Genomic DNA, 24450 nt, shown 5'->3' on the forward strand with positions numbered 1-24450 from the left:
AGTAACAAAAACAAGTGAGCATAGTTACATTTATGTTTGTAAGGTTCATTTATAATAGAAGAGTCTTACAAACTTACAAAATAATGCTGAACAAAAGAAATCAGACTTAGAACAATATGTATTATGTGATTCTTATGTATGAAGTTCAGAAACTGGCAAAGGTAGTCATCTTCAGTGTTAAAAATATAAATTTTCCCTGCTTTTTGAAAGTTTAGTTTATACCACTTTGCTTTTACAAAAGAACCACATAAGTACCCATTTTTGTGAACGGAAAGAAATTCGAAGGGCATTTTCACTTTTACTAAAAACAGGTTGAAATCAAAGTTAGCATTCCGTGTTAGTTTTGCAGCAAGGCTTTAAAGAGGCAGTGTGTACCCCAGCAAAGAGAACAGCGTCACCAAGTTCCTTCCATGGGAACTATGTTCAGCATTGTAGCATCAAGCTGTCATAGCTTTTTTTGAACTATGTCTGTGAACACTATACGTTATACTATTTTTAGTTTTATGTGTTTTTTGTTATGATTAGTAGGTTACTTTTGAGTTTGGGAATGCTCCAAAGTTCTTCTCATATAAATTAATGGTAATTGCTTCTTTGTTTTATGCCATTTCAGCTTATAAAAAGTTTCATAGGAAAGCTCTTCTTTTGGACAGTGGGAGAAATCTGTAATAGTTAATTTTAGAGTACGAGAAGAGGCGCTAGTAATTAAAAGGCAATATGAATGGGGCTTCTGGGGGATGTAAGTAATATGCTATTTATTGCTCTGCATAGTTGTGTCCATACAATAATTTATTAAGTTGTATATTTACAGTATGTTCACTTTTGTATATATGTTATTATGTCACTAACAAAAGAAAAGGCAGTTAAATCCTTAGAATCCCTTCTCATATCTATACAACCAAGAAATTTGCCATACCTTGCCCACTGTAATGGAAGAAGACTTTCTGCTTAGTTGCTAGAGAAGATATGACAGAACGTTTTATCTGGACAACTCCTAACCCTATTGTGTATAGGCTTTCCATACTGAAAAAAAGAGGGCTAAGAGAATTCTATTTATTGAATGTGAAAAGTTCTAACATTCTGGATCCAAGATCATCCTCTAGGTTAGGAAATCTGAAGCCTCTTTTTTCGTGATAAAATCCAATCAGCCTAAATAAATACTGCAATATGGCACTGTAGGATAAAGTACTGGACTGCAAGGTTGCCTTGAACCACCAAGGTCAGTGGTTCAAACTCACCAGCTGCTCCTCGGAAATCATGTACAGGGTCACTATAAATCGGAACTGACTCAATGGTACTTAGCAATAACAACAAAGACAAAATAATCCTGGTGGCACAGTGCGTTAAGTGTTGACTGCTAACCACAGAGTCAGTGGTTTAAGTTCACTAGCTGTTCCATGGGAGAAAGATGAGGTTGTCTGTTTCTGAGACTATAACAACTTACAGTGTCAGAAACCCTAAGGGGCAGTTCTACACTGTCCTATAGCAATGCTATAAGTCGTAATCAACTAGATGGTAGTGGGTTAGGAAAAAAACAAGGAGTCTTGTTGGTGCAATGGTTAAACACTCAGCTGATAACTAAAAGAATGTCAGTTTGAACCTACTAACCTGACATCTGAAGAAAGCACAACATATAAAGACAGAGACTACAACTAACAGACTCTGCATGAGACAAAAGCTTATGAAAAAAAAATCAAATCCTCATTAAAATAAAAGTTTTATCAATAAACAAGAAAAGCTCAGAGATTAAAAAAAAAAAAAAACTCTTAGAAGTTAAATACATGACAAGAATTCGAAGCAATAGAAGTTGATGAAAAATATTCCTGATACTAAAGAAAGATGGCAAAGGTATGGTAAACAGGAAAAGAGACAAAATAATAAGATCAATTCAAGAGGTCCAAAATAAAGAGGAGAATGGGGGGAGAAAACCACATAAAGTAGAAACGGTGGAAGGAAAATAAGAAGAGAACATGGGTTTTCATTCTAAAAAGTTACCCTAAGACAAATCATCATGACATTTCATAGGACTGAAAACAAAGGATCTATAGGCCTCCAGAAAGGAAAAGAGGTCTTACAAAGGTGCAACATTCCAAATTGTGTGACTTACAATAGAGGAATGAGTTAAAAGTGCTGGGCGTACTGGTGTTCAACCTAAATTTTTAGTCCAAGATAGATTAAGAAACAAGAGTGAGGGAGTATAAGAGATTTTTGGTTAGTAAAGTTATGAAAACATTTACTTCCCATGAACCTTTCTCAGAAAATTACTGGAGAAAGCGGCTGTACTTACTATATGAAGGAAGTACACCAAAACAGACCATAACACCAAATTCAAGAAAGAAAAACACAACTGTTGTTAAGTGCCATGTAAATGGTTCTGACTCATAGTAAGCCTGTATAGGAATTTCGAGGAGTGACTGATAGGTTTGAATCACTGACCATGCGGTTAGCAGTCCAGTACTTATCCTATAGTGTCACATGAGGACACATATTAACTTGGGTGAAAAAGGCAAAAAAAAAAGGTCAATATTTTAATTACGTTGGAGAAGGTTTCAGTATCATAGAAGTATTTGGTTATAGGAATAAGCCATTTGCATCCAGTCTTTGAATACAGAAATATCGGTATATGTTGCTAACTGATTTTTGGAAAGAATAATGTAATGCAATAGCAACAATTTCTTGTGGGTACAATCTCTAAATAATTTTCTCAGTTTTAAAACAGGAAACTGAAAAACTGTACAAATATACAACCAAAGCAAATTCAAACTTGAGTAAGAGTGCGTTCAAGTCCAAGCCACTATATGCTTATACTTTTTATATTTCTATCTTTCAAATAAATTTAGATTTTTGATCAGCTACCAAGTAAAAAGTTCTGGCGTAGAGCTGCAGGATAAGCTCTGGACTTACAACTGCAAACCGACCAGTCACTTCATTTCTTGGGAATCCTATATAAGGTCACTATGAGTTGGAACCAACTCGATGGAACTTAACAACATTAAAAAAAAAAAGGAAAGCACAATGGACCTAAGACTCTTGGCTTTGTTATTGTTAAGTGCCGTCAAGTTGGTTCTGACCCATAGCGACCCTGTAACAGAGTTTCTGAGGAGCGGCAGGTGAGCTTGAACTGCTGACCTGGCAACTCAAACCGACTTTATAGTCCAGCACATTAACCCACAATGCCACACCAGGACTCCCTCAGGACTTTAGGTGGAAGGAGTATCAACAACCCATGAGCTAAAACAGACACTATACTATTATTCTGTCTGTAGTATTACATTTACTTGTATTTACTTATTAAAGCCCTTAGTATCACAAACTCAAGTTTTAGAAAAGAATTTTTTTCATTTTGTTTTGATTTTAAAATGTGTTCTCTATATAAATTGACTTCATGGTCAACTACTTATAAGAACAGCCTCCCAACTCCCCCAAATACTACTAAATGCTAAAGACCAGTGATGAACGGGCTGTAGCTGTCAACCTCATTAAGTCTGAGATAGTGTGGTATCAGAGGGACTGAGAGCAATATACTCAAATAATTTCTTTCTTCCATCTCCCTCTATTGAAAGAACCATGGTAGTTCTAACTAAACTAATTAAGTAGCAAACGTCAGGGTGATGAATTACACAAATAAACAGTTACGGATAGGCAGGTTATTTTAACCTTTCAGATGTGTTTCAGAAATAAAAATGTCATATTTCAGAAAGATGAGTATACAAATGTTGTATCATGAAATATAGTATCCTATAAAAACACATTAATATTCTGAAAATTATTATGAATTTTAACATTAGTGGAATAAATCAAAGTTTAAGATGAATTCAGAACAAATTTTGCAGTAAAACTTGCAGTCAAACAAGTCTGCTGCAAATGTAGGAAAATATTTCAGTTCTCAGAGATTTTTGGATTTGTGAATTAGAACTCTGGATCTGCATTTTCTACAAAAAGGTATATTTAAAGTCTCTATGGTACTGAAGGTAGTATTATGATTCATTCCAACATTGAAATACTCTAGAAGAAACTGCCTCCAAGATTTAACAACCTAACTTCAATCATTTAATATTTATCTATATGTATTTCATGATATACATTTTATAGTTCACATTCATCAGTATCTATTCTTAGAGTATACGAAAATGATAATAAAAATGCAAACTTTTATAACACTTTAAAAACTCAAATTTAAATTGAGAAATTGAAGAATATGAATAGAATTTTTTTTAGATTAAATCCTCTCTCTCTCTGGTCCTCGCTTCCAAGACTGCAAAGAAGAGGAGAAACAACAGTTGTGCAAAAAAGGGCCGTGGCCCTGGGCAGCCTATTCACTGCAGGACCTGTGCCCACTGCCTGACCAAAGACAAGGTTATTAAGAAGTTCGTAAGTTGAAACACAATAGAGGCCGCAGCCATCAAAAATATTTCCAAAGTAAGTGTCTCTGATGTTTACGTGCTTCCCAAGCTGTATGTGAAACTACATTATTGTGTGTGCTGTGCCATTCACAGCAAAGTGGTCAGGAACTGTTCTCGTGAAGCTCGGAAGGACCGAACACCCACAACCCCAATTCAGACCTGTAGGTGCCTGAATGCCACCAAAGCCCATGTAAAAAACTGAGCCCTCAGAAGCTTAGGAAAAACTAACCTGCAAGAAAATAAAATGAAAATTACACACACACACACAAAATTATATCCATATACTGAATGATGACATTTAGTTACTCTTAAACATTTTTAGCTTAATAGAAGATGCTCAATTATATTTTTAATTTAAATACACGTTATAAGCATGTCTTCTACTTAAAAAGGATTGTTTTGAGTTTCACAATATAATTACCATTGTTTTAAAAGACAATTTTCTAGCCAGATTCACTGTCACATTGTATCAAATAAAGATAGCATATAAACTAGGCTTACAAAGCAATTTAGACATATTATTTCTCAAATTAGTTTAAAAAATCAACAAACCAGTGTTTTAAACCTAGCCAGTAAATTACATCTGAATACTGGAACAGGTAAAGTCCTACCATTGCAAATCCAACATCTGCTTTCTTTAGAGCCGGGCCATCATTCGTACCATCACCAGTTACAGCTACAACTTGGCGCTGTTCAGCGACAGTGCTGTCAATTATACCTTAAATAAAAGTAAATATTTGTGCTTTAATCATTAATTAATAATTCTTCAGAGCATCCCAAACTAATTAATTTTAGACTCCTTGTTAAAAAGGAACAAATACAGAAAAGGAAATTGCTCAGATGTTGGGCAAAGACCATACATAAAGAGTAATATTCTGATTTAGTCACTAAAGATAAACATATTTAACTAAAGTAGTAAAAAATAGTAGAAAAGATAATTATATATGCCTCAATCTAATATTCATTACCTATTACTATTTTTCTAGGTAGTACTCATTTCTCCAGTAAAAAATTATCAAAAAAAATGTCACGTCTACTCACCTTTAACCAGTGTATGCTTGTCAGTTGGAGATGATCTTGCAAGTACTCGAAGCTTTGGCCAAATCTTGTCTATTCGCTCTTGCTCAATCTAGAAATTTTTATCAACGTTAAAATGTACCTAAAGCTAGTTTCCTAATTCCAAATTAGCTATCAAATGTATCAGTGGTTCTCAAAGTGTGGTAAACAGACTAGCAGTCTCAGCAATTCCTGGGAGCTTATTAGAAATGCAAATTCTTGAGCACCACCCAGACCTATGTCATTTGAAACTAGGGTGGGTCCCAGAAAGCTGTGATATCCAGGTGACTCTTATGAAATGCTATATATGAAATTAAGAGAAAATTGTTTAAATCTCCCCATTGTCTAAGAAAATGGCAATGACTTAGCATGAAAAGCTTCAGCAATTTGAAATATATTCAATGTTTCTAAACTCATGCCCCACTACTTCCTTATACATGTACTTCTGAAATTTAACCAGAGTATGACATTTTACATTAGGCAGATCTGCTGCACAAGACCTTTACAGAGAGCTGAAGAGCAAAGATGTCAGTTTGAGGACTAAGGTGCGCCTGACCCAAGCCATGGTATTTTCAATAACCTCATATGCATGCGAGAGCTGAACAATGAATAAGGAAGACCGAAGAAGAATTGATGCTTTTGAGTTATGGTGTTGGAGGGGAATATTAAAAGTGCCATGGACTGCCAACAGAACCTACAGATCTGTGTTGGAAGAAAGTGCAGCCAGAGTGCTCCTTGGAGGCCAGGATGGCCAAACTTTGTCTCTCATACTTCACACATAAAGTCAGGAGGGACCCGTCACTGGAGAAGGATATCATGGTTTGGTAAGGTAGAGGGTCAGAGAATTAAGAGGAAGAACCCCCCAGCGAGATGGACTGGCAAAGTGGCAGCATCAATAGGCTCAAGTGTGGCAACAATTGTGAAATAAGCTCAAGACCGAGCAGTGTTTGGTTCTGTTGTGCACAGGGACGCTATGAGTCAGTACCAACTCGATGGCACCCAACAACAACAGTAACTACTACTTTCAAAGCATTCTCAGCTAGAAGTTTCACGCTGTTTAGAAAAGTTTCTTTGGCATCTATCCTTCTTAAAATATCACTTTTTTTGCACCTTTAGTGGTGGTCTGCATTTCTACATGTGTGATACATCTTCAATATGGAATCGTTCAAGGAAATCCCTAACAAAGATGTTGTTGTCTTCATTAAGTGCCAATGAGTTTGTTCCAACCGATAATAACTCTGTATAAAGTTTCCAAAGAGTAGCTGGTGGGTTTGAACCACTACCCTTGCTGTTCAAACAGACTTTGTGCACCAGGACTCCATAATAATAAAGATAGATCAACTAAAATAAAATTTAAAACCTTACCTCTCCTTTTTCATTTCGTATTCTTCTGTTGAAATCTTTACCTTCTAGGCATAGGAAATCTTCCCCAGGATGTAAAATACCACATTTGGTAGCAATAGCCCGAGCAGTATTAATATTATCACCAGTGACCATCCGCACAGTAATTCCAGCCCTCTGACATTTCTTTATTGCATCTGGTACCTGGTTTACACAGAATAACTTCCCATTACTGTGCGGAATTCAGTATTTCCAGAGCAGTGAATATGGTACTGAATATGCATTATATTTCAGTTCCATAAACAACTGCAACTTTGATTTCATTTCAAGTCATTACAATTTCTTGAATTATCTAATAATCTTTTTTCTTCCACTGCCACAGCACACAATCACCACACATCACTTGATGGAGCGAGTCCTGGTGTGGCACTGTAGGGTAAGTACTGAATTGATAACCAAAAGTCAGTGATTCAAATCTACCAGCCTATCTTTGAAAACACTCAGTATACAAGGTCATTATGAGTCAGAACTGACTTGATGGCACTTAACAACAACAAACATATTACTTGATAGATGAACAGTCTGTCTATTATTTCTGTGCCTATGGTTCTGTAGTTCCTTCTGCCTGAAAATAAATAATGAAACCCTTTCCTATTCTTCTCTAACCAGATTACACAAATTCTATCAAAGCAGGGATTACAGCTAGATTGTTCTGCAAGTTATTATAAACAAGGAAAACACTGAAAGTGAAGAACCTGAGACAAACGCCTATAAGGAAAAAGAACTTCTCATTTCTAGACCATTCCTGCCATGATGGAACGAAAGTCCAGTGTTGACACAACCCAACATTTCAATCAAAAGCAGAAATCCAGGTTTGTGTACTATCTCTAATACTTAAAATATTTCTCTCTCTCGCTCACACACATACACACACACCCTACCCCTCATCCCCTTGATGGCTAAAGATAACTTGACTGAAGGCCAAATTTGGCCTGCAGGCAACTTGTGAGTACTATTCTAAATTCAAGGAGACGGGTGGTACAGTGGATTAAGAGTTGGGCTGCTAACCACAAGGACGGCAGTTCAAATGCACCAGCAGCTCTTTGGAGAAAGATTAGGGTATCTGCGCCCATAAAGATTTACAATCTCAGAAACTCTATGGAGTAGTTCTTCTGTCTTACAGGGTCTCTGTGAGTTGTTATCAACTCGACAGCAGTGGTTTAAGTTTAAATGTAACTTCTCTGAAGCTTTCTTGGCCTACAAACCTCTATTATAGCTCATTGTTGTTTAGTGCTGTTGAGTTGGTTCTGACTCATAGCAACATTGTAGTGTTTCCAAGAACAGCTGGTGGGTTTGAACTGCCAACCTTGTGGTTTGAAGTTCAGTGCTGATCCTACAGTGCCACACCAGACATACCATTATAGCTCATTACACTTAGTATTTGTTACCTAAGTTCTTAGAAAGTCAATGAGCTCCTTGAAGGTAGGCCCTTTATCTTCTCATTTTTGCATCACTAATGCCTGGTATAGTACTTTTCATTCATCAATAAGCAGGTGCCTGGCAAACAGTCAAAACTCCCCATTTACTGAACTACTTACTTAACTATATTTTAGAAAACAGTCAATCTGATAATTTCTAAAAGGGGCACATTCCAGATAGAGTACCGTGTGTCTTAAAATATGTGTAAAATATAATTACTAATAACTTAAAACACATGTATATGTACCTGTTAAGTGTTAAGGTTTACACTGTAAAAAACTTTTCTCCATAACCAACTCTTTGCCATTCAAATTTTCACAGAGGGACATCCTATGTGCTAGGAACTAGTGACATATAGTGAGAAAAAGGATAGCGCCTGCCCAGATTGTTATTTTAAAAGGTAATACTTGATTTTGAAACATTAGTTGATTGTAAATATGATACACATTCTCGTACCTCATTTAAGACAAAAATACCAATTTTTAACCATTCATTAATTTACACACACACTCCCTAAATCATCTGGACAGGGGAACAATGAATAAGAGGAAGAAACTGGACTAAAATCAAACTGTGCAGCAAATAATATTTCATAAAGGCAAACGAGCATTTACTGACTACTTGCTGTTTTGTGCTGTTAATTCCAACTTATTATGACCCTACAGGACAGGGTAGAACTGACCGTAGAATTTTCAAAGCTGTACTCTTCACAGAGAAGAGCCGTGGTGGTATAATGGTTAAAGATTTACAGCCTTGGGAAGTCCACGGAGCACTTCTGCTCTGTCTCTCAGGGTTACTGTGAGTTGGAACTGACACAATGATAAGGGGTTTGGAATCTTTACAGGACCTAAGGGGTTTGGAATCTTTACAGGACCTGACTACCACGTCTTTCTCCTATGAAGCAGCTGGTGGATTTGAAAAACTGAACTTTATCAACCTGCTGCTGCTGTTACGTGCTATCAAGTCAGTTCTTACCACAGTGACCCTCTACAGGGTTTCCCAGGAGTGGCTGGTAAGCAACCTAGTATGTAAACCACTGTGCCATCAGGTGCCTTACAGTCCACTTAATCATTTAAAATTCATCAACTAGCTCTACATTTACATAAAAGGAATGGAAGAAAGGGCCAAGTATCTAAGTACCTATGCATAAGTAATAAAGCTGATTGTTCCAGATACATAATTAACCAAATTCTCTACACCAAGAGTGTATATAGTGCAGAAAATTCAGAGAAAGCTTTCATATTGCATTGTCTCGTGTTACTATAAAAGTACACTAAAGTGTCACTCACATGTTTCAAAAAGGATAAAGTTCTCCATCAGCCTCAAGCCTGTAACAACAGTGGTTTTCAAAGGACAAATGTTGAATACATCCTGATCTAACATTAGATTTAGGTTAAGTTTTAAACCATAAATTATGTATAAAACGTTGATTTTTGGACTTTCTTTAATTATAGAGGTTGGTGGGCGAATCCACTTGGATATTTCATAGGTATTTTAAACTCCCAAACCTAAAACTGAGCTCACAGTGATTTCTAAAAGGCTGCTTCTTCTGCTTCTCTTACTACATTGGCAATACCATCTACCATCAACCTAGTCATGCAATTTACAGACCAGTTCCTCTTCCTATGTTGAGATATTTCAGTCTTAACAACCTCTTTTATAGCTACACTTTCCCTAGATCTCACATCATCTCATATGCACGTTCTCAGGCTAGACTAATTTCCAGACTTCTAGGTCCACATGTCTACTTGACATATACACTTGAATGTCTTACACACCTCACCAAAGTAAAAAACAGCAACCTAATCAATCTTATTGGGTCTATCTCCAGTTAATTTAACATCATCTCTTTCCATTTTCACAGAAAAAGTCACAACCACAATCATCTTTCATCTACATCCCTGCTTCTACACTTCTTTCTAATTCAATTTCTGACACAGTACTCAAAATAGTATTTTAGCAACATGAATCCTGTCACTTCCAAATCTGATTTCTTAAAATGACTTCTCACTTAATTTTGGAATATGGTCCTTATGGTCTAGTAAGGTCAAATGAAATCTTGTCTTCCCCTTCTTCTCCACACTTACAGTCTCACTGGTCTCTTTTCTGTCTTTGTAATAGCTAAATATTTTTTTACCTTCAGGCCTCTACATTTCTGTCCCCTTTGCACGGAATGCTCTTCTTGTAGCTATTTAGATAGTCAGCTCAGTTTTTGGTTATGCCCTATTCTCAGAGATTCTTAATGTGGCTTCTCTCTCAGTAGCCTTGTTTCATCACTCTGTGCATAACCTACTGTTTGTCACTCAGAATGTAAAGTCTATGAGAGCAAGGGCAAAGCCTGATTGTTTATTTTTACTTGGTATACTGTCCAAGCAGCTATCCTTCTGTTCAGCTGTTTTCCCTCTCCAAAATAAAAAGTACCGTGACTGTTTTGTTCACTGCTGTGTTTCCAGTGCCTACAAAGGTTGTCTGGTACAATATATTAGGTATTGAATCAATTAGTTGATAAAATCATGAGCCTGTACTCATGTTGTTCCCTTAGCTCAGAATATACTTACCACTGTGTTTCTTGGTCCTTTAAGAATCAGATCAGGTAATTAATTAACCTCTAGGAAATCTTATCTGACCCTTCCCAGTATTTAATATGGCATTGTTAGTTGTCACAGAATTGGTCTCGAACTCATGCACAATGAGACTGGACTGTTGTGATGCACAATCTTCTACTGGCTAACTTTTGGAAGCACATGATTAGGCATGTCTTTCTAGTCTGGCTAAGTGTGAAACCTGTTGAATGACAGCAAAAGAAGATCTCCCTGGATAGGTGAGTGGTGGCTGCACATGAGGTATATTGATAACCAACTGAACCCAGGCCTCCTGCACAGAAGGTGAAGATTGTATCACTGAACTCTCATTGACCTCTAACATAGCAGAGTGCCCTTTTAGCACACACATTTGGACAGCACTGGGATTTGAATCACAACATAGCTCTGGGGTCCTGGTGTGGAGCTGTAGGATAGCTCTGGCTGGTTTGAACTGCAAGGCAGCTCTTCGGAAACCCTACATAAGGTTGCTATGAGTCGGTACAGACTCAACGTACTAAACAACAACATAGCTCTAGTGCCTCGCCTCATTTTTTTATCTGTCAAATGAGTACTAATACTCATACCATACAAAAAGCCCTTGTAGTGTAGTGGGTTATGTGTTGGGCTGCTAACTGCAAGGTCATTAGTTTAAATACACCAGCTATTCCACAGGAGAATGAGACTTTCTGCTCCAGTAAAGATTTACAGCCTCAGAAACTCTATTCAGGGTTGCTTTGAGTTTGAACCTACTCGATGGAACATAACCACCACCACCAGTCATACCTCACAGAATTCAGCATTAAATAATATTTCAGTTATCTTGGACTTACACAGCAGATGATAAAATCACAAATACCAAGAATTTTACCAGAAAATTGATTACAGTTAATACCTAGGTCGTCTATAGTTACAGAACACAAAAAGCTTTATCACCTCAGGTCTCACAGGATCCTCAATCCCCACAACAGCAATGCATGTAAGGCCTGTGACAATATCGTTTTCATTATCCCACTCTGGCTCTGGTTCTCCTGCTGGGAAGTCTCTGAATGCAAGACATATGGTTCGCAAGCCTTCTGATGCCATCGGTTCAATTACAGTTTTTACAATATCATCACGGTCCCTTGGTCTGAATACTTTTGCCTCACCATTAGCACTCAAGATTTTGAAACACCTAAAAGGAAATGTTGAATCCAAACATCAATAATTAATAAAAATAATAGTTAATGTCACTTAAGTGAACTGGAAGGGCTAGAAATCATGGGATCTGGTATCTTGAGAATTACGTTTTACATTTTTACAGCACTAAATCATTTCCATATCATGATACTGTAACAATGGAATCAACAAAACCAAAAACAAATACCAAAGTTTACTTCAATGAATGTACTGGTTTTCTTCCCCCTCCCTATATCAAAATACTAGGCAATAAGAGAAGCTGGAGTGTAAAAATGGCAGAGTACCAGGAGCAAAAGTCTAGATAACAAACAAACAAAAAAGCTCAAACTTCTGAGGTCCTATTAAGTACCTGATATTTACAAAGAGAAAACAACAATAAGGACAATAAGTAGATATTTCATATATCAACTACAGTCAGCAATTTATTCATCTAATCATTTACTCTTACTTTTTCAGAATTATCTCAGATGCACCCTTGCTGAATATGCGAAAACTTCCATCTGAATTTTTCAGGACAGTACTCATGGACTTCCTAACAGAATTGAAGGTATAGACTTTATATAGAGCTTCTTCTGGTATTTCATTTCTAACGTCCTGATAATCCCGTTTTAAATCCAAAAGAAATCCCAACAAGGCACATTCAGTTTTATTACCAACATGACGAGGTAATCCACCCTCTTTCTCTGGTGGCTGTAAGAGAAAAAGGTTTACTCACAATGTAAACCGGAATCCTACATTGTAAAAACAAGATTAAATAAAAAACTCTAATAATGATAGCATTTCCAAGAGGGACACGGTAATCTAAGGTAGAACAAGGTCTCGACCAAGAATGACACTGACTCCAATATCAGTCCTGCCAGTTACAAAAGCAATGAGAAAGTCTGGCAAGTCACTAAAATGGCTGTGATCCGGAACCTCTCAGCATCTGCAAAAAGGAGCACTTATGATACAAGAATTAAATAAAAGTGCAAAGTTTGTAGTTGGTTTCTGACACATAGTGGACTTAATACATTGAACGTTTACCTACATATTTATAAGTAACTCAAAATTAAATCTACTTTAAAAATTCTTTACAACTTAAATAAAAATTAAAATAAAGTACTGTTGCCTTAAATGTACAGAAAAAATGCAGTTCCTTTATTGTCTCTTCACAATTATTAATGATCATTACAACAGCATTACAGACATATGTGATCATCTTAACCATAAAAGAAAATAAAGCTCAGATTTTCAACTAGAAAAAGGCAAAGCTAGATCTACAACTAAAAACTCCATTAACTTTCAGTCCAACAATCCAAGTCACGTACATTCTCAATCTTTTAAGTAAAAATACAAGTAAACACAATGCAGATGTAATCAATACACCTTATAACACAAATTACATCAAAAGAAACTTTGTACACAAACTGACAGATGCCTTTTAAAAACCTCAAACAATTTAGTTCTTCAAGTTTTTAACAATGATAAGTATAGAGAATTATATATAGTCAATCATTACATGGAGCCCTGGTGGTGTAGTGGGTTAAGCATTGGACTGCAACCTGCAATGTTAGTCGTTCAAATTGAGGAGCTGATTGATCATGGGAGAAAAGATGAAGTTTTCTGTTCCTATAGATTTACAGCCTTGGAAACCCTACACAGGGTCGTTATGAGCCAGAACTGACTCAACACACAACAATGATCATCAACGTCTGGAAAATTAATCTTAATACATATAAATTATTGAAGAAACCTTACCAATATTTTTGACGTGTAAGCACAGTTCACAGAAATCCCTGTTACAAGGTAGGACAAAATATTTGGTGGAATAGCTTCAGGTTCAGGAACCTTTTTATAATGTTTTTCATTTACATAAGCTTGGACAACTGTCATTCTGTTCATTGTCAATGTCCCTGTTTTATCTGAACAAATGGCTGTAGCATTTCCCATGGTTTCACAAGCATCCAGATGCCTTACCAAGTTATTATCTTTCATCATTTTCTGCAGTGGAAAAAAAAAATTAGTTACTTAAAAGACCAATCATCTAGTCATATTAAAATTATTATACCTGACTTAAAATAAAAATGAAAACTCCTACCTATATTCATAGGTAAGATACTTATATTAAGTACTTACTAGTTTAATATTGGAAGATTTGGTGGATTCAAATAAGCTAAAGAAGAGTACTAGTTTTTCCCTGTTGCAATCACTTTATCACTGCATTGCACAATCTACTAGACAGATGCAGATATCTACACACATACCCATGTCACAATGACAAAATGAAAGTTCACTGAAAATTTTCATTTTCTTTTAATTCTACTTTCCCCACACACTTTTTGAAACCCCCATGTATGCCTCCATATCTTCTGCTAAGTGTTTCTCTGTTGTAAGGGCAGTGAAAATTTGTACTCTTAGCTATGATGGTACTTACAGCAGTATAAAATATTTCCCATATTAAGTATTAAATCTCTTATTTAAGTGGTAAAACAAAAGATTCTTTTATCAAACACCAAGCAGGGCAAACAAAACAGTTTGTTATTTTTAAGCTTTTTATTATGATTTGAGTGAAGGTTTACACAATAAATCAGTTTTCCACTCAACAATTCATAAATATTTTGTTTCATGCTATTGACTGCAATCCCTACCACGTAACATCACTTAACCTATTTATTCTGTTTTGTTTCTATTCTTTCTTCTTTCTTCCCTTCCTGCCTTCTGAACTTTTGTGTCCTTGGGCAAAGGCTTCCCTTTTGATCTCAAATGTTCTAAGGAGTTGATACCATCCTAGTGTTTTGTGCACCTTATAGACCTATTGTTTGTCTGCAAACTGAGTTATAGGGTTGACTTCAGTTTCAGGTCAGAAGGCTGACAGTGACTGTAGGCTGTAGTGTCAAGTGGTCTACCAGACTTGATGTAACCAGTGAAGGAGGCTTGTTATTTTTATGATTTTGTTCCACATTTTTCTTCCACTCTATCAAGGACCTTCTAATGTGATCCCTTCTTTCAGGGGGTTTGGTAGGGGTAGTCGGGTATCACTATTTCTTCTGATCGCAGAGTCCTGGAGGCTAGGGTTCACGTGATCTATTAATCCTTTGGAGTACTTCCTTGAGTCTGATTTTCTTCACTCTTCTTGATTCCAGATGGGGAGAGACCAACAGTTGCACCATAAATGGCCACTCACATGTTTCTAAGATCCCAGTTGCTACTCACCCACTAAATTAGAATGTAGAACATTATCTTTGTGTCTATGTTATATCAATTGACCTTAATGTCCCCTGAAACTATGGTCCTGAACTCTCAGGCCCAGAGACTCATTCTTTCAAGGTGTCTGGTTATAGCTAGGGAATTTGCATAACTTTGTATCCTATATGCTCTAATATATTCCTGATTACATTTATTATTGTTGTCATTAACTGCTGTTGAGTCAGTTCTGACTCATAGTGACCTTGTATAGGGTTTCCAAGGAGTAGCTGGTGAGCTTGAGCTGCTGACCTTGCAATCCAATACATTAAACCACAGCACTACACCAGGACTCTGAATATATCTGTAGCATACGTAAATATATATGAAGACATATCTTGTCAAACCTATGTATATATATTTGTGAGTGCAGTTCCATTTGACTTTCCACAGCTCGTCAATTTGCATGTCTATACATCCAATCATAGATTATTGTTATTACTGTTAATACAGGATTATGTATGTAATAGTATTTACTTTTGTTGTTTTTAATTCTTGTACTTTTATCAGTGTCTTCCTTTGCTTTGGTAATTTTGTGATTTCCTTCTTATTGTCTTCCCCTTCACAAAAGTTACCATGTATCTATCCTCTAGGTAGTGATTTATTATCTCTCTGCCTCCCACAGGGTAGCCATCAAAGAAACGTTTCTTCACCCTGACTTTTATATAGTTGCCTTAAACAACATTTGTCCTTTTAAAACTAATTTCATTCTGCATAATGTCCTCCAGGTTCATCCATGTTATGGTTCATAGGTCCTGTGTTATTTTTAATATTGTGTAGTATTTCATTGTGTGTATGTTCCAGTTTGTTTATCCATTCATCTGTTGATTGGCATTTGTTTATCTATTCACCCACTGATGGGCAGTCCATCTTTTTGCTATTGGGAACAGTGTTGTGATGACCATGGTATGCATATATTTATGTTACAGCTTATATGTTTATAGGATGTATGCTGCATTATGTGGCATTTCTATCTATAACTTTTAAGGGCCATACTGTTTTCCACAATGATTTTTACCATTTTACAATCCTACCAGAAGGGTATATGGGGGGGGGGGGGATAGCTTTTATCAACTAAAATAAAGAACTTGTGGGTATTAAGTTGCCTGATTTTTAAAATTTTGATAGACTGAATTAACCAGAATAGATCATTTTCATCTATTTCATATACTGGAAGACTTGGAATTATCATTAATTCTTAGCATTAGAATATTTATCACCTCTTTATCTCACTTAATAAAAAATAAGTTTTCAGAATTGCCCCAAAGAGCATATAAAATACATTAATTCTTAATACAAATATGGAATGAGTTATAAACTATATGAGATTATTGTACAAAATGAGTACTCTGACTACTAATAAACAATAAACTGGTTTAGTTTTTCAAGTTGGTTGCTTGAAATAATATAGGGGGTATATATATATATATATACACACACCTCCTAAATAACTTATGATTTCCATTAAAGATAAAAGATTAAGAAAAGAATTAAGTTCTGCAGTAATGAAATCTTGTTCAATTTTGTGAAACACACAAAAAAATCCCCAAAGAATACACCCCTAGTAAAAGGAACACAAACCAGTAATCTAAGGGGACTTTTAAAATTTCTTGGAAAATTTCATTGTTTTTTATTATTCCAATTTCCCACAAGCATCCTGAAGCCCCCTCACATAAGGACTAAATTCACAATAAAGTTTAAAGCATAGTTAAAATAATTTTAACTAGTAATCCTACGTGTCTTTCTGATCAATTGATGAAGGGATAACATTCGATGTATCTATGTAATGATTATTTGTAAAAAAGTAATGATACTATTGGTAAAATGATTGATCAGTGTGTTAAAATTTATATTTCCCCCCATTATTTCTGACTATTTTAAATATCAAAAAAGAACAATACTTAAATATACCATTATTTATCATTTTGATTGTTACCATTTTATTTTTGAAATAAAAGATGTTAAATGCCTGAAAAGTAAATAAACTTACAATAAATGAAAAATATTCCTATCATAGCAGGTTTATGGTAAAACACTCTGGAATATTTATCTACTCTTTGGGATAGACAAGAGTGCTAAAGCAGACCAATTACTTCATATTGCTCACAGTCAGCAATGCTACTTGAGAACTGCTAATTAACTTAAGAAAATGTACAAGAAAACCATTCATCTGTTAAGTGTAACATCTTTCACTTGTAAAACCATTTTGTAAGTAAGATAAAAATTGTACAAGCTAAACCTTTATTTATTTTTTTTTCCATATGCTAGAAAATTAATAAAAAGAAATGCACAGTCTTCAAACAGATGATTACACTCTGGGTAAATGGCAAAGTCATTTAAGCACATTTTCAGTATTCTACTTGAAAATCAAGCACTGTAAATCCAGTGGTGCAAAGAAAGAAAGAAAGTAGGTTATTTAAGGGAAGGAACAGGAGGGCTCTGAAGTGAGAACACAGCTGAGATATTTGATAAAACAGCAGTAGGCTGATGATGCTAGAGCAAAGAGTTAGAGAAAGAGTGGAGGGGAATTGAGTAAGCAGGGTCAAATTAGGCAGGGCCTTGGTGTAAGGTGTTTGGATTTGATTTCAAATGAGATGAGAAGTCATTTTGCCTACTATGTGGAAACTATATTGCTCAGTGAGGGTAGAAAAGGGTTGGAAGTAAGCATGCTTTGGAAGGTTGGACTAAAGAGAACCATCTTTGAACTTGTGCCCCAAGTAAACACCAACATTCTTAATTTTACAGATAGGAAAATAGGGATGATGTGACTTGACAACACAACTATCATGAGATGAAAATTACACTAGTAGAGTTGTGCTTAGTTTCTTAACTGAGACGAGGAGGAAACAGCAATTTTAAAGAAAATAGTGCAAAGTTTTGTGAATCCTCCATTTTCAAAGCTAGAAAAGACAGTGACTGGATTTGCATTTCTATACTTGATGCAGTTTTAAATATAATACATGTCCTTAACTGTTTTCTACTTACCTTGACTGAATAAGCCAGAGAGATAGTGACAGCAAGTGGAAGCCCTTCTGGCACTGCTACCACTAAAACTGTGACTCCAATAATGAAGAACTTCACAAAATATTGTATGTAAATTGGTGTACACTCAGCAAGCCATGGTTTCTTACGAACCCAGAAAGTATTAATTACAAAATATAATACTAGGATGATAACTGTGATGGCAGACATCAACAGACCTTTCAGTATATTAAGAAAGAAAGAAAGAAAAGAAAAATGTAATTATACATCCCAGACACTACCCAATGCCAGTTACATACTATCCACTGAAAACATTATAATTGTCTTAGTATTTATTTTAATTTCTCTGAGAAACTGTTACTCCTTTCTGCACCTAACTCACCACTTGATATTGTCAGATTACAATTTTGCTTCCAAGTATGGCTCTGTCCTCAGCAAGAGCTAGGAGACAAGTATTTTAAGATTCTTCCCTAAACTTCATTGTGCCTTCTGCTTTCTACAAAAGCTGAGACAAAATAATAAAAATGAGGATAGAGACAAAAACTTCATTTTTCCCAACATAACTCTAGGTACTATTACTATTGTTAAGTGATGCTGAGTCAGTTCAAACTCATAGCAACTCTGTATACGGGTTTGCAAGGAGTGAGTGGCTGGTGGGTTTGAACCGCCGACATTATGGTTCAAACCGACTTTGCAGTCCAATGCTTATCCTATAGTGTCACACCAGGCATCGTCAGGAACTATAAAGAAAGCTGCAATTTAACTGTTTTAATAATAAATGCTAATTTATCCACAATGTTCTTTTGTAAAGATGATATTGCTAGAGGGCATGCTCTGTTTTATTATTGTTTTCAAAATAACAATAACAGGTGTTATTAGCAGGTGCTGTCTCTTGATGGCAGCAATTTATCAACTCAGTCTCATTAGAATGACACTATTTTATTCAGTCTAACTAAAACATAACCTTTAAATAAAATTAAAAACCCATACACCTAAAGTGTTGCATAGATAAATCAGTAAAACAGCAATGAACAAAATATGTGGGTGAAAAACTTTTTATTTAAATGTAATTGGGTAATCTGCACTGGGAATGTTTCTACTCTCCTCAAACACTCAGAGATGAGAGCAGGGGCTTTCAAATGGGTCAGACTTAGACACTAATCCTAGCGTGGCTCCAGTCTAGGCTAGTTGACAGCCGACAATTACCTCTATGTCAAATGAGGCTAATCATCCTTAAATTGCAATGGTTTTACAGGGATTTACAATAACACAAAATTCATGGCACATTGTGGATAACACCAGCATTTAAAAAACTTTGTTTCTACTCACTAAAAATTATGTTAAAAGACAATTCCTAAGCAGAAAATTAGCATATGATAAAACACCCATTTATAATCTGTATATCATACCTGCTTTGCCAATCTGAACAGCCAATTTAGTAAGTTTCCCTTGTAAAACAGATTTTTCCTTTTTTGGCAAATTTGCTTTCTTTTTATCTTTTTCGTCACTATCTCCTCCGTCCTCACTCTTCAATGGCTGCATTTCCATGGCGGCACCATCCTGGGCTTTTGCTATATTTAAGATCAAATTTAATCCCGTTACATTTTAATGGCACACACACATCACTTGAAACATTTTTTTTTTTTTTAAAGTTTTTATTATAAAAACTAGGAAAGTTTTAAACATACAGTTTTGTTTGTGTAACTTTGCACAAACAATTGAGAATGCTGTGCTAGGTAATAAATTAAATCAAGGGTACTTAAACGAAGATCTAAAAAATACTAAATCATTTGTCTGTATGTATGTTGTGTTAATTAATGACACTTATCCAAAAGAGCACACACTCCTTCAATATAACGTAGGATGGTAACACAGGCAATTAATTGTATATGACCATGAATATGAACAAATGTGCATACATTTACAGATTTTAAATAAACCCAAGCATCTCTGGGTGCTGCAGTTAAGGGATTAATTACTAAAAGTTAGTGAATTGAACCACCAGACGTGCCTTGAGAGACCAGGCCTGGCAATCAGCTTCGAAAAGGTCACAGCTTTGAAAACGCTGTAGAGCAGTTCTACTCAGCATGCATACAATTGCCACAACTGAAAATCGACTTGAAAGCAGCTAACAAGCAATGACAACAAATAAGTGCACAACTATTCACACAATATATAATGTGTACTTTGTTTCTTATGCATTTTTGCTAGCAATTATCCACAGAGTAACTGATATTAAAACACATGAAATGCTTAAGTTGTAAGTTACCTACATTTGGATTTTTCTAATAAGCTTATATCTAAAATCCTAGTAACAAAGTAGAGGTAGAATACCTAAAACATTAGAAGGGTGATAGGTTAACTCAAGGTAACCTATTGTTTGTTTTCCCTGCTACATGCATATTATTTCTGGATAAAAATCTGTACACGTTTTGAAGTAATTTTATGTATAATGAAATCAATCTAACTGTACTTTTTATCCTGCTGAGTTTACCTTTGTTGCGATTCTCAATAGCTCCATCTTGTTTCTTATCTGTAGGAAGAAATGGGAATTAAAGCTTTCCAAAAGAAATGAATACAGCTACGTTAAATTATGCAAAGGTAGTTCACATTTCTATTACAGAATTGTTAGACAGTATGGTGAGGTGAGGTGGGTGTGTCCTCAGATTAGACATTTGGCTCCTGCTGACCAATCACTACTTAGTACTCTCACCCACAGAAAATAGTTTGAGACCTCTATATTTTCCTTAGTCTTTACTTTTTATACATTGTAATAAAGCCAAATATGGTACACGCGATTGTGAGGTTGATGCAGGACTGGGCACTATTTCATTCTGTTGTACATAGGGTCACTATGAATCGACTCAATGGCACCTAACAACAACAAATGGTACAAGTGAAAGACATGATTCTAAGAAAGCAGAAAAGGGCTGAGGGGGAGGAAGACTAAGAGAAAATAAAATTGGTATGCAGAAAGGTTTTGATGAATGTGAGAAGAATTATGTACAAAAAACAGAAGGGACCAAGATATAAAATCAGAATATGAATGTACAGAATAAGCTAATAAGACTCTTAAGTTAAGGTAATGCCCCAAATTAGTAAAGATATGGAGAAAACAAAACATAAATGTCTGAAGCAAGATCGTGATCAAGGAGTGATCTATGTTTTAGAGAACAGAATATTGAAAAAAACACAAAATAGCAGAAACATTCAACCTATTTTAATCGATCATGGAGAACTATCTTCAAACTGGAAAAAGAAGAACAAATATGGTCAAGAAGGAACTAAAGCTTAAGACAGATGAGGAAGACAGATGAGGAGATAGTAAGAGAATATCTCACTATTTTAGTGAGGTTCAAGTCTGGAAGCAGATCAGATAGCCACAGTTCAGACTGCTACAGGACTGGGGACAGATTACTCTGGGCTGTGTTTGAGCAATAGCCAAAGCAGTCAAGAGCAAAGGAGTAGGGCTGGAAGTCCAAGGTTGGAAAAATGTTTTCTACTGCTATAAAGCAACAACGACAACAAAACAAGATTAAAAAATTTTAGACAATGACTTAGATGCTTATTTCTGGAAACATCCTGGATTGGATTAATAAACACAGACACATGAGACCTTAGAAAAAGAGTGCCTATTGGGAAAGGAGTCCCCATGAAGCATTGTAAGATAAGCATTCAACCCCAGTTGTTTTCAGCCACAGGAACCACAAGGTCGGCGGTTGAAATGCACCAGCCAAAACTTAGAAATCCTATACAGGGTGGTTTCCAGGAGTTGGAACTGACTTGAAGGCAATTAACAACAACACTGGAGAAGGCTTTGTGGGGTCAAGCAAGTATAAAAGTATACACACTCTTCCCTTCCTTCCTAAATAGGGTTGACTTTGGGCCCCTGTACGTTAGTGTGCAACACAGTCTGTGGTACAGAGAAACACACTAAAAGAAGTCAGTTTGATGTGCCACTTTCTAGCTATCTGACCTGGAACAACTTATACAACAAGGTCTATAAGCCTCAGTTTGCTCATCAGAAATAACGAGTAACAGTCTTTACCTCATGGGCTGTGAGGAAGAAAAAGATAATGCATGTAAAATACTCACTATATGACATCACTACTACTTGTTTCCAAATTACCTTCCACAGTCTTCAGGAACCTGTGCAGTTACATCAAGGGCTACCTTAAGGAGTGATATAAGGGAAGCCCAGAACATGGGACGTCTCACTCTCCCCTGTAGTCAGAACTTTTAACACATGGTTTTGTTTGAAATAAGGCAAATTTCAAGTTTTAGTTCAAAACTAAAGGCAAAACTCAAAAAACAAAAGAAAACATCCAAATATTAATAACATTGCTGTAGTTACAGAGCAAAGATGTCACCTTGAGGACTAAGGTGCGCCTGACCCAAGCTATGGCATTTTCAATCACCTCATATGCATGCAAAAGCTGGACAGTGAATAAGGAAGACCATAGAAGCAGAAGTAGAAGCATTGATGCTTTTGATTTACGGTGTTGAAAGAGAATATTGAAAGTACCATGGGCTGCCAAAAGAACCAACAGATCTGTGTTGAAGAAATGCAGCCAGAATGTTCCTTGGAGGCCAGGATGGCCAAACTTCATCTCTCATACTTCAAACATGTTGTCAGGAGGGACCAGTTGCTGGAGAAGGATATCATGTTTGGTAAGGTGGAGGGTCAGGTAGTGTAGTGGTTACGAATCGGGCTGCGAACCTTAAGGTCAGCGGTTCGAAACTACCAGTCGCTCCGCGGGAGAAAGATGAGGCTTTCTACTCCCGTAAAGATTTACACCCTCGGAAACCCTGTACAGGGTCGCTATGGGTCGGACCCGACTCGATGGCACTTAACAACAACAACAAGGTAGAGGGTCAGAGAAAAAGAGTAAGACACCTAGCAAGATGGACTGGCAAAATGGCAGCATCAATGGGCTCAAGCGTGGCAACAATTGTAAGGTTGGTCCAGGATCGGGCAGTGTTTCGTTCCATTGTGTGTAGGGTTGCTGAGTTAGTACCGACTCGTTGGCACCTAACAATAACAGCTATAGAATAGCAGGATTTTTGGCAAGGCATTTATATTGGATGCTGAACCATGTATATAAGAAAGAAATAAGGGTTTACTATCCTAAGTAAGAGCTTTGGTAGCGTAGTGGTTACGAGTCAGGCTGCTAACCTCAAGGTCAGCAGTTTGAAACTACCAACTGTTCCCCTGGAGAAAGATGAGGGTTTTTGCTGTCTTAAAGATTTACAGCTTTAGAAACCCCTATGCAGGGTTGCTAGGAGTCGGAAGCGACTCCACGGTACACCATCGCAGCCATTCTAAGTCCTGATGTGGCTCTGTGGGTTAAGGCACTGGACTGTAAAGTCAAGTTTAAACTGCAAGTTTAGCAGTTTAAGCTCACCTGTCACTCCTCGGAAACTCTATACGGGTCGCCACGGGTCGAAACTGACTCAATGGCACTTAACAACAAAAAATCATCAGTAAAATAAAAAAAAAAACTAAATGATTAGATCATAGTAAACTGATGTCAATCTTAAAGGAAAAAACTCGAAAACAGTGTCTTTGAATGGGAGTTAATGGTGGTAAATATTACAAACTTAAACTCTCTATGGATAAACTGTATGGTTACCAAGTTTGCTGCTAACAGATAGCTTGGAAGGTTCACATATACAATGATCAAAACAAGAAAGATCTTGATATCCAATGATGAGACTGAAGCTGACAAGGAAAACAAAACAGGTGTGAAAGTGAAGTCCTAACTTTGTATCAAAAAAAAAACAACTACAAGATGAAGGTAGTGGGAAAGACACACAGGGAGGAATGCAACAGTTAAAGTGAATAAAAGCAAATGCTGTTAACTGTCAGCACATGGAGGGGATTGCAACTATGTAATAAAGCAAAATAGATGATTTGTTGAATGTAAAACTGATGATCTGCTCTGTAAACCTTCACTCAATTCAAATAAAACATTTTAAAAAAGTGCTATGGATTAAAACTAACAAACAAAAAACCCCAACTACATAAGAATAGAATTGTGAATAGTGGCAAAACGTGTAAAAGATTAAAAGCTCGGTGAGACTAAAATAAGGTAAGGCTGACAAAGAAAGCTATTTTACAGAAGTTGCTGTTAAGTGCCATCAAGTTGATTCTGACTCATTGTGACCCTGCATAGGGTTTTTGAGGAATGGCTTGTGAATTTGAACCACCG

The 24450-nt window shown here is 36.2% G+C and overlaps 1 protein-coding gene across 5 annotated transcripts in view; it reads right to left on the reverse strand.

Moving 5' to 3' along the window:
- Nucleotides 1-24450, reverse strand: part of ATP2B1 (ATPase, Ca++ transporting, plasma membrane 1) — a 77804-nt gene that overhangs the window by 23333 nt on the left and 30021 nt on the right. For 3 of the 5 annotated variants that reach the window (XM_006870713.1, XM_006870716.1, XM_006870712.1), the window contains exons 6-14: nt 20733-20771; nt 19648-19809; nt 18242-18456; nt 13772-14014; nt 12483-12724; nt 11792-12029; nt 6822-7001; nt 5442-5529; nt 5012-5118 (exon numbers count right to left, since the gene is read on the reverse strand). In XM_006870713.1, the coding sequence (XP_006870775.1) occupies nt 5012-5118; nt 5442-5529; nt 6822-7001; nt 11792-12029; nt 12483-12724; nt 13772-14014; nt 18242-18456; nt 19648-19809; nt 20733-20771 (1514 nt within the window). The remainder of the gene's footprint in view (nt 1-5011; nt 5119-5441; nt 5530-6821; nt 7002-11791; nt 12030-12482; nt 12725-13771; nt 14015-18241; nt 18457-19647; nt 19810-20732; nt 20772-24450) is intronic. The other 2 variants (XM_006870714.1, XM_006870715.1) reach the window with 2 other exon arrangements.

The sequence above is a fragment of the Chrysochloris asiatica genome, unplaced genomic scaffold, assembly GCF_000296735.1.
Source record: "Chrysochloris asiatica unplaced genomic scaffold, ChrAsi1.0 scaffold00149, whole genome shotgun sequence".
Lineage (NCBI taxonomy): Eukaryota > Metazoa > Chordata > Mammalia > Afrosoricida > Chrysochloridae > Chrysochloris > Chrysochloris asiatica.